The sequence below is a fragment of the Pleurodeles waltl genome, chromosome 5, assembly GCF_031143425.1.
Source record: "Pleurodeles waltl isolate 20211129_DDA chromosome 5, aPleWal1.hap1.20221129, whole genome shotgun sequence".
Lineage (NCBI taxonomy): Eukaryota > Metazoa > Chordata > Amphibia > Caudata > Salamandridae > Pleurodeles > Pleurodeles waltl.
The window spans coordinates 1,748,959,088-1,748,977,596 of NC_090444.1; the positions used below are offsets into that span (position 1 = coordinate 1,748,959,088).

At 48.3% G+C, this 18,509-nt stretch overlaps 1 protein-coding gene across 1 annotated transcript in view; it reads right to left on the reverse strand.

Annotated features, from left to right (window-relative positions):
- PKHD1 (PKHD1 ciliary IPT domain containing fibrocystin/polyductin) overlaps window positions 1–18,509 on the reverse strand; it is a 1,684,711-nt gene that overhangs the window by 500,018 nt on the left and 1,166,184 nt on the right. Inside the window, exon 44 of the mRNA XM_069236642.1 lies at window positions 5,959–6,064. Coding sequence (XP_069092743.1) covers window positions 5,959–6,064 — 106 coding nt within the window. The remainder of the gene's footprint in view (window positions 1–5,958; window positions 6,065–18,509) is intronic.

Here is an 18,509-nt window from a genome sequence, read left to right on the forward strand (position 1 = left end):
TGCTGTTTGGCAATGGTAGGAATTTTGGTTTGCAGTGTTCATTTCAACCAAAATAATCTAGCAACAATGGTGATATGGCAGTATTTCCTTTTTAACTTAAATAGGAAGTTGAGGCCTCTAAAGTAGCAATTACTGAGGGGTTCAACAGGTAACTGTTGATATACAATGCTTGATGTGTACATCAGGAGTGTACCATGGAGCTGTTCCATCCTATATTCTTATAAAGTTAATATTTAGTTATGGTGAATATGAATTTAGCACTGGTGGCGTATAAAGTGTTTTTGAGAAAATACATATTTGCCGGTATTTAATGAGCTTTGATCTGGAGTCTGCCACAATAAAGTATAGGGGTGGTGGCTCGGAAGGTAATATAGCATATACATAGCATATATATATATATATATATATATATATATATATATATATATATATATCACAGAATATGTAAAACGCTGAGTGCTAAGGGCCAGGGAAAATTTATAACCGGTGGCATACAAATTGAATGAAATGTTTGAACATGATACAACATCGATGGATTATGAAAACACTTGAATCGAATTTACCACATTTATTGTTAGATAAACGACTTCATAAAAGTCTGAATAAGACAGAGCTGAATTGATTGAAAAAGACCCAGGGAGCTGTTCCACCCTATATTCTTATAAAGTTCATATTTAGTTATGGTGAATATGAATTTAGCACTGGTGGCGTATAAAGTGTTTTTGAGAAAATACATATTTGCCGGTATTTAATGAGCTTTGAACTGGAATCTTCCACAATAAAGTATAGGGGTGGCGGCTCGGAAGGTAATATAGCATATACACACATATATATATATATATATATATATATATATATATATATATATATATATCTCACACAGAATATGTAAAACGCTGAGTGCTAAGGGCTAGTGAAAATTTATAACCGGTGGCATACAAATTGAATGAAATGTTTGAACGTGTGTGACCATGATACAAACTCGATGGATTATGAAAAAGCTTGAATCGAATTTACCACATTTATTGTTAGATAAACGACTTGATAAAAAGTCTGAATAAGACAGAGCTGAATTGATTGAAAAGGACCCTTGAACTGAAACGTGTAAAATGTATTATCTGTTAAATTCTCAAAGACCAAAATTGTATATATGTAAATATTATGTTCACGTGCGTGTGTATTTAAAATATATATATTTTGGGCCTATGTTTGATAAAAACGTAAGGGCAATAAGGACATTAGGGAAAGGATGAAGGCAGTGTATAATGTTGATACACATGAATATGGCAGTAATGTAAGTTGTCTAGCAAGCTGATGTGGATCTATGTGGGGGTCAGCAGGCTATCAATGTGTTGGTTATGGGTACATGTTCTTTCAGAATATTTTTTGTAAATAAGTAATGATTTTTTTTTCAAATTTTTACAAAATAAAGACATAAGAATATATTTATTATACACTTTAAAAAAATGTATCTGGTTGATGAAGGAAGACTCACTAATGAAAAGGCGTTCCAAAACATCAACATCATTTCAGCGAGGAGGACATTTTGGGCCAGATGTAGGAAAGCATTTGCGAGTCGCAAACGGCAAAAATTGCCGTTTGCTACTCGCAAATCGCATTTTCCTATTCAGAAATGCATATTGTGAGTCGGGACCGACTCGCAAAATGCATTTCAGAATCGCAAATAGGAAGGGGTGTTCCCTTCCTATTTGCGATTCGGAGTGGTATGCAATACCATTTGCGACCGTATATGCGGTCGCAAATGGTGTCGCAGTTACCATCCACTTGAAGTGGATGGTAACCCACTCGCAAATTGGAAGGGGTCCCCATGGGACCCCTTCCCCTTTGTGAATGGACCCAAAACTATTTTTTCAAGGGACCACTACCTGCCCTGAAAAAATACTGAAACTAAAGGTTTCGTTTTTTTTTTTAAGTGCAGCTCGTTTTCCTTTAAGGAAAACGGGCTACACTTAAAAAAAAAATAAACTGCTTTATTTAAAAGCAGTCACGAACATGGAGGTCTGCTGACTACAGCAGGCCTCCATGTTTGCGAGTGCCTATAGTCAGTATGGGGCTGCAATTTGCGACCCACCTCATTAATATTAATGAGGTGGGTCTCTGCGACCCCATACCGACACCGTTCTGCATTGCAAATTGCGACTTGCAATTTGCGAGTCGGAAGGACTCGCAAATTGCAAGTCGCAATTTGCAATTTTCCTACATCTGGCCCATAATTTGATGTTGTCATATTGTGCACTGCTCTATTGGGAGGGTGGTGACTGTGGACTGTGTGTGTATCACCAAAGGTATGAACAATAGGACTGTTTTCAAATGAAAAATTATATCATGCGCTCTTTAGTATAATCATACATTTGTGTGGGTGCGTGTGTGTATAGTAAAGATTAATGATTAATATTTTTCAACAGTGGTGAGAACTGCCTTGGATAGATGTATAAAGGCTTTAACACGTATGCACTTCATAAACTACATTGAATCTCCCATCACAGAAGTTAATCTGTTGCATTTCACTTTTAATTAGGAATATCTCACCGACAATTATTTTTAATGCCACCACAGAATGACATCTTCACGTTTTTTAATCCCTTTAAATGGTTCTCAGAGCTCTTGAGGATATCAAAGCTGGCTAACGGGAATTTCTATTTTTGAAGATGTGAGGGATTATTGTTCAATGGCAATTAGATGTTTGTGCCAAGAAATGAACAATAGTAGTAAATACGATGGATGCTCATAGGTCTTGGATTAAATCTGCTCATCGAAATTGATGCTCCGAAAAGTAAGGTTGTGATGATTTCAGTGAATACTTTAAAAAGTTAAAAATTAGTTATTGGCAACGTAAACCTTTTTAAAAATGTAATTTATTTATCAACTCAGAGAGTCGGATTCCTGTATCTCCTGTGATTCCTAATTCATCCAGAAGCACCATTTCTAGTTGCATTGGGAATTACATGCAATTTGTGAGGAAGGTGAATAACTCAATATTCAGCACATTGTTTCATATGAACTGTTAGAAATGGGGGCCTTTGGTTGGCAGTAAGGTTGACGCCTGTCCAAGCAAGGACCCTCGCTCTAGTCAGGGTAAAAGAGAATCAGCCTCAGCTAACCCCTGCTTACCCCCTTGGTAGCTTGGCACGAGCAGTAGGCTTAACCTCAGAGTGCTAGGTGTAAAGTATTTGTACCAACACACACAGTAACAATGAAAACAACACAGGTTTAGAAAAATAGAAAATATTTATCTAAACAAAACAAGACCAAAACGACAAACATCCATAATACACAAGTCAAGTTATCACAAAAAGAGTCTTCATGTCATTTTAAACTGTTAGCGTGAAAATGTACCTTGGGTGCGTCAAAAATAACCCCGCACAGGCGAGTATGCATCAAAAAGGGCTTGCGATGTGTCGATTTCACTCACGAGTGAGACCTTGCGTCGTTTGTACTTTCGTCGGGTCAGGGCGCATCGTTTCTTCTCTTCGCAGGAGAGTGATGCGTCGATCCAGTCAGCACTCTGGGGTCCGGGCAGGCCTAGTGTTGTTTTTACATTCCCAGTGGTACTTGCATCGGAAATCCAGCCGCACGATGATCCGAAAACCACGCAGTTTGGGTTGCGATCTCACCAGCCTCAGTCAGCGATGCTCTGCGTAATTTCTCCAGCCCCGGGCATCGATCTTCGGGTAGCGTTGCAGTTTGGGTTGCGATCTCACCAGCCTCTGTCAGCGATCCTCTGCGTCATTTCTCCAGCCCAGGGCATCGATCTTCGGGTAACGTTGCAGGCAAACGTCAATTTTCAGCCGCGAAGCCGGCGGCGCATTGATTTTTCAGCCGCAGATCGGAATTGCGTCGATCTTTTCCCCGCACGGCGTTCTGTGCATGGATTTCTTCCTCTTAGGCTGCCAGCTTATCCCTTCAGGGTCCCAGGAACTGGATGGGCACCACTTGGCAGAGTAGGAGTCTCTCCAGAGACTCCAGGTGCTGGCAGAGAGAAATCTTTGCTGTCCCTGAGACTTCAAACAACAAAGCACTGTCACAGGCAGGGCAGCTCTTCTTCCTCAACTCTTCAGCTCTTCTCCAGGCAGAGGGACCTCTTGGTTTCCAGAAGTGTTCTAAAGTCTGTGTTTTTGGGTGCCCTTCTTATACCCAATTTCTCCTTTGAAGTAGGCCTACTTCAAAGCAAAGTCTCTCTTAAATGTAAAATCCTGCCTTGCCCAGGCCAGGCCCCAGACACTCAGCAGGGGGTTGGAGACTGCATTGTGTGAGGGCAGGCACAGCCTTTTCAGGTGTGAGTGACCACTCCTCCCCTCCCTCCTAGCACAGATGGCTCATCAGAAAATGCAGACTACACCCCAGCTCCATTTGTGTCACTGTCTAGTGTGAGGTGCAACCAGCCCAACTGTCAAACTGACCCAGACAGGGAATCCACAAACAGGCAGAGTCACAGAAATGGCATAAGCAAGAAAACACTCTTTTCCGAAAAGTGGCATTTTCAAACACACAATCTCAAAATCAACTTTACTAGAAGATGTATTTTTAAATTGTGAGCTCAGAGACCTCAAACTCCACATGTCTATCCGCTCCCAAAGGGAATATACCCTTTAATCGTATAAGGTAGCCCCCATGTTAACCAATAAAAGGGACAGGCCTTGCAACAGTGAAAAACTAATTTAGCAGTAATTCCCTGTTAGGAAATATAAAACACATTATTATATTTCCTACCTAAACCACACACTGCACCCTGTCCTTGGGGCTACCTAGGGCCTACCTTACATGTAAGAAAAGGGAAAGTTTAAGCCTGGCAAGTGGGTACACTTGCCAAGTCGAATTTACAGTTAGAAACTGCACACACAGACACTGAAGTGGCAGGTCTGAGACATTCTTACAGAGCTACTTATGTGGGTGGCACAACCAGTGCTGCGGGCCCACTGGTAGAATCTGATTTACAGGCCCTGGGCACCTGTAGTGCACTGTACTAGGGACTTACTAATAAATCAGATATGCCAATCATGGATAAACCAATTACATACACAGTTTGTAAAGGAGCACTTGTACCTTAGCACCTGTTAGCAGTGGTAAAGTGCCCAGAGTAACAAAAACAGCAAAATCAGAGTCCAGCACACATCAACAACCTGGGAAATAGAGGCAAAAAGTTAAGGGAGACCACGCCAAGGATGAAAAGTCTAACATGAACTGAAGATAAATGCAACCTCATATTTTTTTCCATTTCAATAGTCACATGTTCTCTGCTTAGGAAAAGCTCTTGCAGGCACTTACCATGCTTAAAGTGCAAAGGTTGGTTCCAGACTGCCCATACTTGGGCAGACAACTCAAAGGAGGGTATTGGTAAAAATATCATTTCTGTGCTATTTTCTTAGAAAATCATGTTTAGAGACCGCATTCTTCCCCCTTCCCAAGAATGGGTGGAGGGACTTATAATTAATACCTCTTCCATGTCCAGGGCAGGGGTAGTGTATGTCCTTAACCTCTTCCACCTTGCCCAGCAGCGACTGAGTTCTTAATATAAAACTCCCAACCTTGTCCAAGGGTAGGTGTAACGTGCGCCCACCAGTGGTGTAACGAAATGTGAGCGCCCCCCACAAAGTACCTTGACTGGGCCTCCTGGACCCAGTCAGGGGCCTACAGCCCACGGAGAGTGTGCTGAGGGGGTGCCATGAAGCTCTGCACCCCTCCTCCCCCGCCCTCCAGGTGCTGTGGGGGCCTTTGCTACACCATTGGCACCCACCTACAATATGAATTAGTGAAGCGAAGCTATGTGCCACAAGCAAACATGGACATTGCATTTGCCTGGCAGTTTGTGAGACAATGTACCTTCTAGGAGAACGGAGAGTAAACATGGCATCAAACTGGCACAGACAGACCCACAGGACAGAAGGAAAGGCTTCAAGAAACAGTACCAATGTAAACAGAGGCCGCAGGTGCACCTACCTCAACGCCTCCTCGACTCCTCCAGGCCGTAAAACTCTGGAAGACAGCCATGGCGGTCTCCCTAGTACTCTTAGGACAATATTCAGGATAGACCTCTAGGGCACTTCTGTGGAGAACAAAAAATAAAAGTGAACCTGTGGCATGAAACGAATTAGACACTTTTTATTACCTATACTTTTTTAAAAGAAAATATCACAGCTTTTAATTCAATCACACTCTGGCCTCAAGCAGAAGTGTACAGTAAAAGAGTTGCTACACATTTGGTCCACAATTTTGGGATTTGAAGTAAATTTCCATCTAATCATGGACTTTGTGGGAAAGGAAACCAGGAGAACACCAATGGTGGCAGAGTGCAAAAATGTGGTAAAACATGCAGTACATTGTACGACGTGTTTCCTCCTTTTCTACACTCTATTACACCAAATTCTGCGTTATTACGCATGTAGAAATGGGTTCATAAAAGCATTAAAAACAAGGTTGTCTATGAGGTGGGGAACTATGCTGGAGCGCGGGTTGTGGATTTTAAGCGACTTCGAGGTCACAGTTTCAATGCCAAGGAGCAGAGTTGGACTTGGCAAAGCAGACTCGGGTTGTTGCCAGTCATGGCCCGTGGGGATTTCTGGGGGCGTGGTGACGTGCAGGGTGGGGGGGAGACGGGGTATGGGGAGGGGACAATGGGGTCCCATAATAAAAATAAAATAAAAATTTTAAAAACGTACATCGGCACCCACACCGTGCTGCTCCTCGTTCCTCTGAAGGCTGCAGGCACAGGCTACTCAAAACAGCATCAGGATTGGCTAGGAGCACCCTGGTTGGGCGCTCCCAGGCAGACTAGGAGCCTGAGCAGGCTCTCTCCAGCCCAGCAACAGCATTGCGGGACTGGAGACAGCCTACTGAGCATGTATGCTTGGCTGGCCGGTGACGGCCAGCCAAACATACATGCGCAGTGAGGGGAGTGCACAGTGCACTCCCCTCTGCTCGTCAACCCCGTGGCCCGCCCCTTTCACAAGGAAGGGATAATAAACACAGTTTATTATCCTTTCCTTGTCAAAGGGTTCGCAGCGGTTGCTGCTGGCGGAGGGAAGACGCTCCTCTGCCCATATGGAGGAGCCACCCCTGGGTGTTGCACAGACTTTTCACTAGTTGCACATAATATAAAGGGCCAAATTTACAAGGCCCTGGCGCATCCTTGTGCCACACTAGCATTTTTTTTTACGCTAATGTGGCTAAAGGAGGCAATTTTGCCGCATCATATTTACAAAGTGGCGCAATCAATGCACTGCGCCACTTTGCACCCCTTTGACCCACATTTGCCTGCGCCAGGCATAATGTATAAAAGGGGGGCGTTCCAGTGTTTGGAGGCGCACAAAAATAGCGCAGCAAAATCTACAAGATTTTATTGCACCATTTTTGACGTCATTTTTAACACCTGCTCAGAACAGGCGTTAAAAAGAGGCAACCTTATTAACCCAGGGGCCTCCCTGCATTTTTTTCCACTAGTGTCAACATTTTTGACGCTAGTGGAGCAAAGCGTCAAAATAGAGTCAAAAGTTGTGACGCTATTGGCCTAATGACTGCCATTGGTGCACCGTATTATAGTTTATTCTATATCAGGCCCATCTTTTTCAGTTCTTCAACGAAACAGGCCAAATGTCTGCGAAAAATCAAAGTTTATAATTGAACATCTCCTAATTCACAAAACCTGAGGTGCAAAAGTATGCTTGTCGGTTCGCACTCGACATTGTTAGCGTCCTACTGGCCTTCTTTTTTTAATAGCACTGCCCTAATTATATAATAGCAATCTTCATACAATTGTAAAAGTCCCCGTGAACGCTGTTGAAGATAGAGAGGGCTTATGAAGCCAGGACAGGGTAAAGTTTCAAGAGCTAAAAAGGTAATTCACGTTTTTGTTTTTTGATAAAATACTACATAAAGATAAAAGTCGCTTTTTTGTTTGAATAAACCCATACAGTGGCATTAAAGGTATGTCTCCGAACACAGCCACAGGCCTGGTTGAGCACGTGAAGGTGAGGACGTTTTTTTCTAACCAAGATGTTTGATTTACCATAAATATAGTTTGAAAGGGCAGCTTGTTCATCGTTTAAAAATGTTGTTCAGGCTCAGTGAGTGCACTTGCTACAAGTGTGAGGTGTGTTTGGTATGAGAGTGAGGTCTATTAGCACAGCGGTTTAACCCCTTCGCTGCCAGGCCTTTTCCCCCTCAGGTGCCAGGCCTTTTTTTGGCTATTTGGGGCAGTTCGCGCTTATGCCCTCATAACTTTTTATCCACATAAGCTACCCACGTCAAATTTGTGTCCTTTTTTTCCAACATCCTAGGGATTCTAGAGGTACCCAGAGAAATGGGAAAAAGGGCTGCAGAAGAAGGCTTGTGGTTTTTTCCCCTGAAAATGGCACCAACAAAGGGTTTGTGGTGCTAAAATCACCATCTTCCCAGCTTTTAGGAACAGGCAGACTTGAATCAGAAAACCACATTTTTCAACACAATTTTGGGATTTTACTGGGACATACCCCATTTTGACTATTTTTTGTGCTTTTAGCCTCCTTCCAGTTAGTGACAGAAATGGGTGTGAAACCAATGCTGGATCCTGGAAAGCTAAACATTTTTGAAAAGTAGACCAAATTCTGCATTAAGCAAAGGGTCATTTATGTAGATCCTACAAGGTTTTTCTACAGAAAATAACAGCAGAAATAGAAAAATATTGAAATGGAGGTGAAAAATCACAGCAATTGTTCTCCACGTTCTACTTTGTAACTTTTTCCTGCGATGTCAGATTTTCGAAAGCAAAATACCGTTATGTCTGCTGGAATCTTCTGGTTGCAGGGATATATAGGGCTTGTAGGTCATCAAGAACCCTAGGTACCGAGAACCAAGAAATGAGCTGCACCTTGCAATGAGTTTTCATTGTATACTGGGTACACAGCTATTTATTTGGTGAAATATAAAGAGTGAAAAATAGGTATCAAGGAAACCTTTGTATCCCCGAAATGGGCACAAGATAAGGTGTTGAGAAGCAGTGGTTATTTGCACATCTCTGAATTCCGGGGTCCCCATACTAGCATGTGAATTACAGAGCATTTCTTAAATAGACGTCTTTTTTACACACTGTCTTACATTTGGAAGGAAAAAATGTAGAGAAAGACAAGGGGCAATAACGTTGTGTTCCCACAAGTCTCCCAATAAAAATGGTACCTCACTTGTGTGGGTAGGCCTAGAGCCCGTGACAGAAAACGCAACATGGACACATCACATTTTTACATTGAAATCAGATTTTTTTTTTAAGTGCTTTGCTGTGGATTTTGGCCTCTAGCTCAGCTGGCACAAAGGGAAACCTACCAAACCTGTGCATTTTTTAAAACTAGACACCTAGGGGAATCCAGGATGGGATGACTTGTGGGGCTCTCACCAGGTTCTGTTACCCAGAATCCTTTGCAAAACTCAAAATTTAGCAAAGAAAAAACACTTTTCGCTCACATTTCGGTTACAGAAAGTTCTGGAATCCGAGATAAACCACACATTTCCTTCCACCTAGCATTCCCCCAAGTCTCTTGATAAAAATGGTACCTCACTTGTGTGGGTAGGCCTAGTGCCTGCGTCAGGGAATGCACCAAAACACACTGTGGACATATCACATTTTTACATCGACAACTGACGTGTTTTTTGGAAAGTGCCTAGCTGTGGATTTCGGTCTCTAGCTCAGCCGGCACCTAGGCAAACCTACCAAACCTGTGCATTTTTGAAAACTAGTCTCCTAGGGGAGCCCAGGATGGGGTGACTTGTGGTGCTCTCACCGGGTTCTGTTATCCAGAATCCTTTGCAAACCTCAATATTTGGCAAAAAGGACACTTTTTCCTCACATTTCGGTGCTGCACAGTTCTGGAATCTGAGGGGAACCACAAACTTCCTTCTACCCAGCATTCCCCCAGGTCTTCTGATACAATTGGTACCTCATTTGTGTGGGTAGGCCTGGTGCCGGCGAAAGAAAATGCCCCAAAACACTATGGCAGTCATTACAACCCTGGCGGTCGGTGTTAAAGCGGCGATAAAACCGCCAACAGGCCGGCGGTAAAAGAAATGGAATTACGACCATGGCGGAAACAGCCAACATAGACAGCCACTTTAACACTCCGATCACCACGGTGGTACAAACAAACACCGCTGCGGTAACCGCCAACACACAGGCGGAGGACAATGTACCGCCCACAGAATTACAACAGTCCAATCCGCCACCTTTTCCGGGGCGGATTGCCCGCAAACAAAAACACGGCGGAAACAGGACTTGGAAGGGAAAACGCTCACCTCTACACACCCCACGAGGAACCAGGATGCCATGGAACTGGAACTTCAGATACTCCCAGCCTTTATCTTCCTGCTCCTCTACCAGGAGCACTAACGCTGGCGGAGAAGACCACGGTGAGTACTGCACCTATGACACAGGGGAGGGGGGAGGGAAAGAACAGTGACACACACACGCAATACACAACATCCCTAACCCGTCCTCACCCACTACAACACACACACTAATACAGCATGATACATTACAGTTACACCCCCCAAACCCCCCTGGAAGAATGCAAGGACAAAAGGAAATGAGTCGAATATTTGTTGTTATTTATTCAATTATATAAATCAAAAATATTTACATATATATACATTTACACTATAAACAATAATATACACCAAGAACACAAGTCCTAGGGATTCCACCATCATAGTGCATGGACCACTGGGCCCAAAAGGCATGGGCGAGGCCCACACTCAATACCCGAACAAGACAGAGAGAACACTGCTGGGGCATCAGATAGAAATAAAACAGGCACCTCAGGGGGAAGGGGGGGCACCTCAGCTGGATGAGTGCACGACGCCAGATCCACGAGGGGGCTCCATGCCCACTGTTCAATCCTGGGGAGTGCAAAGCCACAGTCTCTCAAGTCTCTACAGTGGGTGGGTTGCTCACTGTTCAATCCTGGGGAGTGCAAAGCCACAGTCTCTCAAGTGGATAACAGTCTCCACTGGTTCTGGAGGGGGCTTGGTGCCCAGAGTGCTTCATCCTGCCAAGGACTGAGGTAGTGGATGTGATACTCCACTGGTTCTGGAGGGGGCTTGGTGCCCAGAGTGCTTCATCCTGCCAAGGACAGAGGTAGTGGATGCCTTTCTCCACTGGTTCTGGAGGGGGCATGGTGCCCAGAGTGCTTCATCCTGCCCGTGGCGGCCTCAGTAGCGTTGTAATCATTGGCACTCACTGTCCTGCGGTGGTGATAGCGGTGTTTTCCTGGGCAGCGGGGCTGCTGGTGGCGGTCTTGTCCTGGGCAGCGGGGCTGGTGGCGGTTTTGTCCTGGGCAGCGGGGCTGCTGGTGGCGGTCTTGTCCTGGGCAGCGGGGCTGCTGGTGGTGGTCTTGTCCTGGGCAGCAGGGCTGCTGGTGGTGGTCTTGTCCTGGGCAGCGGGGCCGCTGGCGGTCTTGTCCTGGGCAGCGGGGCTGCTGGCGGTCTTGTCCTGGGCAGCGGGGCTGTTGATGGCGGTCTTGTCCTGGGCAGCGGGCTGCTGCTGGCGGTCTTGTCCTGGGCAGCGGGACTGCTGGTGGCTGTCTTGTCCTGGGCAGCGGGGCTGCTGGCAGTCTTGTCCTGGGCAGCGGGGCTGCTGGTGGCGGTCTTGTCCTGGGCAGCAGGGCTGCTGGTGGCAGTCTTGTCCTGGGCAGCGGGGCTGCTGGCAGTCTTGTCCACCATGCTGATCTTCCCAGACTTACCGGTTTTACTGAGCCCCTTCCCCACCTTGGATGGTGTCGCAGCTGTCTCCACACTCCCAACTGTACCCCTGGGAGCGGCTTTGGTGGCTGATTTCTTTCCCCTCTCCCGCTAGGCACTGGCCAGCTTTTTATGCTTGACAGGTGGGGGACTGTCCGTGCTCTGGCTCCTTGCCACACTGGCTGCTCTGCTGCCTGGTGCACTCCAGAATCCGGTGACTACTGGCACCACTGGTCCCGCCGATGTTTATGGCTGAGGTGCTAGGTTGGGAACTGGAGAGACGGGCCCTAGGAGACTGAAGGGGTGGGGGAGGTCAGGGAAAGAGGTCAAGGTTGGCCAGGAAAAGTTTCTTAGGAACACTGGGACGGGTAGCTGGAGGGGGTTTGGGAGTGGAGGAAGAGGTAGTGATTGTAGGAGGTGTACGTTTGGTGACTTTGGGTGAAGGTGCATGGGCTGGAGGCTTTCGTGAGGTGGGTGGCTGGTGGGTGGGTGTGTGGCTGCGTTTGTGTACCTTGGGAGGTGGCCTCACAGACACACTGGGAGAGGACACAGGGGACATGTGAATGGTAGTGAGGGGGTGACTGCACGTGAGCAGGGTGTGGTGGTGGGTGTGCTGGTGATGGACATAGTGGCTGAGGATGTAGTGCATGCAGGTGTGAGTGGAGATAAGACAGGGAGGGAGGAGGAGACAAGGAGGAGGGGGACACAGTGGAGGCAGTGGATGTTGGTGTGTCTGCATGTGTGTGATGCTTGCGTGAGTGCCTGTGGGATGTGTCGTGCTTATATTTGCCAGAGCTTCCCTTGTGTGTTGATGTGTGTGCATGCTGGTCTGATGGTGTGCTTGGGATAGGCTGAGGTACAGGGGTGTGGGTCTGGGTGGAGGAAGTTGGAGGGGGAAAGCTAGAGACAGGGACAATGGCTGCCATCAGTGCTGATGCCAGAGTCTGAAAAGCTTGCTGAAGGGCTGCCTGACCAGAGTGAATGCCCTCCAGGTATGCATTGGTTTTTTGCAACTGCCTCTCTACACCCTGGATGGCATTCAAAATAGTAGACTGCCCAACAGTGAGGGACCTGAGAAGGTCAATGGCCTCCTCACTGAGGGCAGCAGGGGTGACTGGGGCAGGGGCTGAGGTGCCTGGGGCGAAGGTGATGCCCACCCTCCTGAGTGAGCGGGCACGGGGCAAACGCTGAGGGGCTGCTGGGAGGGCGGTGCTGGTAGGGGGTTGGCGGCTGTACCTGTAGATGCGGGGGCACAGATGGGCCCACCGCCGCAAGGGAGCTCCCATCAGAGGAGGAGTCGGAATTGCTGGTGTCAGCTCCTGTCCCCGCCGTGGAGCTCCCCTCGCCCTCCGTCCCACTGGTGAATTCAGACTCCGTAGTGTCACCTTCCAGGGCCATGTGGGATGCAGCTCCCTCCTCCTCCGGTGCCACTGCTCCTCCGCCTGATGATGCTAATGCACACAAGAACAGGGAGACCACAAAAAGGGTGAGGGAGACAGAAGAAAGACATGTTGAGTGCATGCAATACCCCTACCGTTGGCGGACACGACAGATACAGAAGCCTCCTGCACTACGCCGCACACTTGGAGTCCACTATTCAATCCCAGGGACATGGGTTACAAGGCTATGCCCGATTTCTGCACACATGGATGTCACAGGAGCTTGACTAGGTGTAGTTGGCACTGTATACAGGTGGGGTGGGGTGCCACAGGGCCTGCCTCAAGAAGGGTCCTTGCCTACTAAACTCGCCCTGGCCTAGGGGAACCCACAGCCCACCTCCACCTCCCCCACCCATACACCTACAATGCGCGCTGAATCAGCAGAATGAGAGTGTACTCACCCCCTTGAGTCTGCTGTGATGCCCTCAAGCGCCCATCCAACTCCGGGTACGCCACCACCAGGATCCTGAACATCAGGGGGGTCATGGTGCAATGGGCACCCCTCCCACGTTTGGAGGCCATCCCCAGCTGGGCCTCCGCCGTCTTCTTGCTTTCCATCTTTTCCGGCAGTGGGTGCTCCGTCTGTGGTAGACCCCCAGGGTCCGGACTTCCTTGGCGATGGCACGCCAAATGTCCTTCTTCTGGTGGGCTCTGACCTACAAGAATTGTACAGGGGAAAAAGAGAAGTAATTACCATCTGCACCGTCACAGTCGTTGGCCCGCATCCCTACCCTTGCCATGACGCACATGCACTCACCGTTGTTTCATGCACGCCTCATTCTCACCTCCCCCTATCTTTCATCCACCCCACTCCACACAGGCATTGCCCATACAGCATGCTTCAAGACTGAGGTCACAGCAGCACTTGCAGTGTAGGCCCTCTCCTGTCAAAGATCAGGTATCAAGTGATTGAACAGATAGAAAATGGCGGTCACGTCCGCGGCGGTGCATACCGTCACTGCCGGCGTACATCGTCATTGGCTCCTGGGACCCATAGGGTCCAATGTTAACCTATGCAGGATTGCGCCGCAGTCTTTGACCAGCTACTGTGACGGTGTACAACGCCAGCGCAGTTACCTCATATCCCCCTGTCCCACTTTACAGGTCAGGCAGCCGCCATTTCAGGGGCCCACATGGCATTATTTTGTACTGTGTCACACATATCTAGGCCTTGCCTAAACACTCATACAGGCATATTTCGATTTGCTAATATTTTCAGAGTAAGCTGTGTTTACGTACCTCAGAGTTGGTTGACTCTCTGCTCGCTGTTCTCCTCCATAGGCACCGTCCGCTGGGGCATGTGAGGAGATGGCGGCATCCTCCGGTGTACAGACCGCTGGTGGACCTGTTGACAATGGAGGAGTGACATGTGATCATCACCAACAGGCTTGATCCAGGAACTGTGTGCCCAGTTGGAGCCAGACCTGATGTCAGCTATCCGCCATCCCACAGGAATCCCCCCTCAAGTGCAGGTGCTGTCAGTACTCCCATTTCCTATTTCCTAGCAAGTGGGTCTTTTCAACAACAGTGGCCATAGCATCAGGGATGTCCCAGCCTATGTTTTCCAACGTGTTGTCCAGAGTGTTTTCTGCCCTGTTGAAACACATGCGCAGCTACATCGTTTTCCCTCAGGTGGAGGATTTGCCTACAGTGAAAGGTGATTTATATGCCCTGGGACATATCCCCAGCATCATAGGTGCCATTGATGGGACACATGTGGCCTTGGTACCCCCCCCGCAGGAGTGAACAGGTGTACAGAAACCAGAAGAGTTACCATTCCATGAATGTGCAGATGGTGTGTTTTGCAGACCAGTACATCTCCCATGTTAATGCAAAATTCCCTGGCTCAGTGCATGACGCTTACATCCTGCGGAATAGCAGCATCGCTTATGTGATGGGGAAACTTCAGAGGCACAGGGTGTGGCTATTAGGTGAGGACATGGACCCAATACAGTGGGAATAGTTGTCTGGGTCTGTGGATGTCCCTATGAGTTAGTGTGTAACTAACAGTTGTCCCTCGCCATTTGCAGGTGACTCTGGTTACTCCAACCTGTCATGGCTACTGACCCCAGTGAGGAATCCTAGGACAAGGGCAGAGGAACGCTACGATGAGGCCCATGGGCGAACTAGGAGGATTATAGAGCGGACCTTCGGCCTCCTGAAGGCCAGGTTCCGGTGCCTCCATATGACAGGTGGTTCCCTATTCTATTCATCAAAGAAGGTATGCCAGATCATCGTGGCCTGCTGTATGCTTCACAACTTGGCTTTGCGGTGCCTTTTCTGCAGGAGGATGGTCCAGATGGAGGTGTTGTGGCAGCTGTGGACCCTGTGGACAGTGAAGACGAGGTAGCAGAAGAAGAGGACATCGACAACAGGAACACGGTGATCCTGCAATACATCCAGTGAGACACAGGTAAGAAGACAACACTGCCTGCTACATCTGATTTACATCTACTACCTCTCTACTGTCTGTCATTTTCACCCAGTATATGGTCACTGAGTTGTCACTTTCCCTTACGATTTCACAGATGTGGGTCCCACTGTGTGACATCTGCTTTGTTTCCTCATGGACTAGAGCTGTGTGACATAGGTATGTTGACATTACAATTGAAAGAGCATTTTCCCACTGTAATTGCTAATACACTATTTCGAAATCACAGACAGACTCCTGATTGTTTTGTGCTTTAAGGGTGTTTATTTAAGTGCTCAATATTAGAGGGGGTTGTACAATGGTGAGGGGTGATGGTGGAGGAATGTCCATGGCAGAGTCCAGTCTATTAGTCTCACAGGTGCATTGTCCAAAGGGGCACAGGAAGTGGAGCTGGGGAAGTATAAGGATGGACAGGGTGACAAGGTGGGACAAAAGGATGACAATCAGGGTGGTCTCATTTCTTGGTGGGGTCTTGGCATCGTTTTCTGTCTTTGTCCTGGATCTCAGGGACCGTTTGCGGGGTGGTTCTCCCTCTGCAGGGGGTGGGGTGCTGGTGTGGTGATCCTGTGGCGGTGCCTCCTGTCCACTAGCGCCGGCGGAGGTGGTGGGCAGTTCATCATCCAGGCTAGTGTCAGGGGCCCATTGTTTTGCCACAGTGTCCCTCCTGGTGTTCACGAGTTCCTTCAGCACCCCTACAATGGTGCCCAGGGTGGAATTGATGGATTTGAGTTCCTCCCTGAAGCCCAACTACTGTTCCTCCTGCAGCTGCTGGGTCTCCTGAAACTTGGCCAGTACCGTTGCCATCGTCTCCTGGGAATGGTGGTAGGCTCCTATGATGTTGGAGAGGGCCTTGTGGAGATTGGGTTCCCTGGGCCTGTCCTCCCCCTGTCATACAGCAGCCCTCCCAGTTACCCTGTGTTCCTGGGCCTCTGTCCCCTGAACCGTGTGCCCACTGCCACTGCCCCCAGGTCCCTGGTGTTGTTGGGGTGGTGGGTTAGCCTGGGTTCCCTGTAGTGGTGGACACACTGCTGCTTGACGTGTCCTGGGGACAGAGGTATGGGCCTGCTGGGTGGGTGCTGTGCTGGTGTTTCCAGAGGGGGGAAGCTCTGTAGTGGCTTGTGCCAGTGTGAGGGGAACCAACTGTCCCGAGGTCCCAGATGGGCCAGGCTGGTCATCTAGATCCAGTTGGACAGAGCTGCTGTCATCACTGTGGGCCTCTTCTGTGGGGGAAGTGGACATATCTGGACCCTCCTGTCCGGTGACGCTGGGTGGGGGTCCTGCCAGGGGTGTAAAAGCATGATTATTGCATCTGTGTGTGCCATGGTGTGCAATGGGTGGGTGACCTTGTACCCCAGTGCTTGCATTCCTGTGTAGGACCTTGTGTGATGATGGGTTAGGGGGGTGTATGGGTATGTGCAGTGGCCAGGCTTTGGTGATGGGTGTCCATGCTTTGTTGTTGCATGCAGGGCTTGGGATGTGTGGTTTGTGATATTGGGACATGTGTGAGGAGTTGGAGTGATGGGGGTGAGGGTGAGGGTGGGGGTATGTGATGGCATGCAGGTTGGGTGGGGGATGAAGTAGTAAAGATTTGACTTACCAGAGTCCATTCCTCCAGCTAATCCGGCGAGGCCCTCAGGATGCAGAATAGCCAAGACCTCCTCCTCCCATGTTGATAGTTGTGGGGGAGGAGGTGGGGGTCCGCCGCCAGTCCTCTGAACCGCGAAGTGGTGTCTTGAGACCACAGAACGCACCTTCCCCCATAGGTCATTCCACCTCTTCCTGATGTCATCCCTAGTTCTTGGGTGCTGTCCCACTGCGTTGACCCTGTCCACGATTCTTCACCATAGCTCCATCTTCCTAGCTATGGAGGTGTGCTGCACCTGTGATCCGAATAGCTGTGGCTCTACCCGGATGACTTCCTCCACCATGACCCTGAGCTCCTCCTCAGAGAACCTGGGGTGTCTTTGCAGTGCCATGGGGTGGTGTGAGTGATGTGTGGGGTGGTGTGTGCTGTGATGTGTGGGGTGATATTTAGAGGTGTGTTGTATGAGGTGCGTGGCTGTTATGTGAGGGATGGTGTTCAGTGCCTGTGGATGCTCGTTTGTCTCTCTAGCCTTCAGTCGCAATTGTGGTCCTAGGGGTTTGTGGGTGATGTGGGTGTGTGTTTTATATTGTATTGGATGTGTGGGAGTGGTGTGTGTATGTTTATCAGGTGTGTGTATTTCGAATTGTCCAATGTGGATGTGTTTTGTAAATGTGTGTGTATTTTGAGCGCGGCGGTGTGTACTGCCAATGGAATACCGCAGTTGAAAGACCGCCACATGGATTCGTGGCTTGTGATAGTGTGGGCGTATTCCTGTTGGCGTGACGGAGGAGGTTTTGTTATCGCCAGTTTATCACTGACCTTTGGTGTGGCGGACCTGTGTGGGTGTCTAGATTTTGGCGGATTCCGGGCCTTGGGTCATAATGACCGTGGTGGAATTCCGCAGCTGCGGTGGTGTGTTGGCGGTCTTCTGCATGGCAGTAAGCGGCTTTTACCGCCAATGTTGTAATGACCCCCTATGTGGACATATCCAAATTATCAAATACAAAACTACCTGTTTTGTGAGGAGGGGAGGGCACCTGCGTTTTTGGTCCTGGACTCAGCAGCCATCTAGGGAAACCTACCAAACCCAAACATTTCTGAAAACTACACACCCGAGGGAGTCCAGGGAGGTGTGACTTGCGTGGATCCCCCAGTGTTTTCTTACCCAGAGTCCTCAGCAAACCTCAAAGTTAGCTAACAAATCAAGGGGCATATTTATACTCCGTTAGCGCCGAAATTGCGTCGTTTTTTTCGACGCAATTTCGACGCAAAACTAACTCCATATTTATACTGTGGCGTTAGACGCATCTAGCGCCAAAGTTCATGGAGTTAGCGT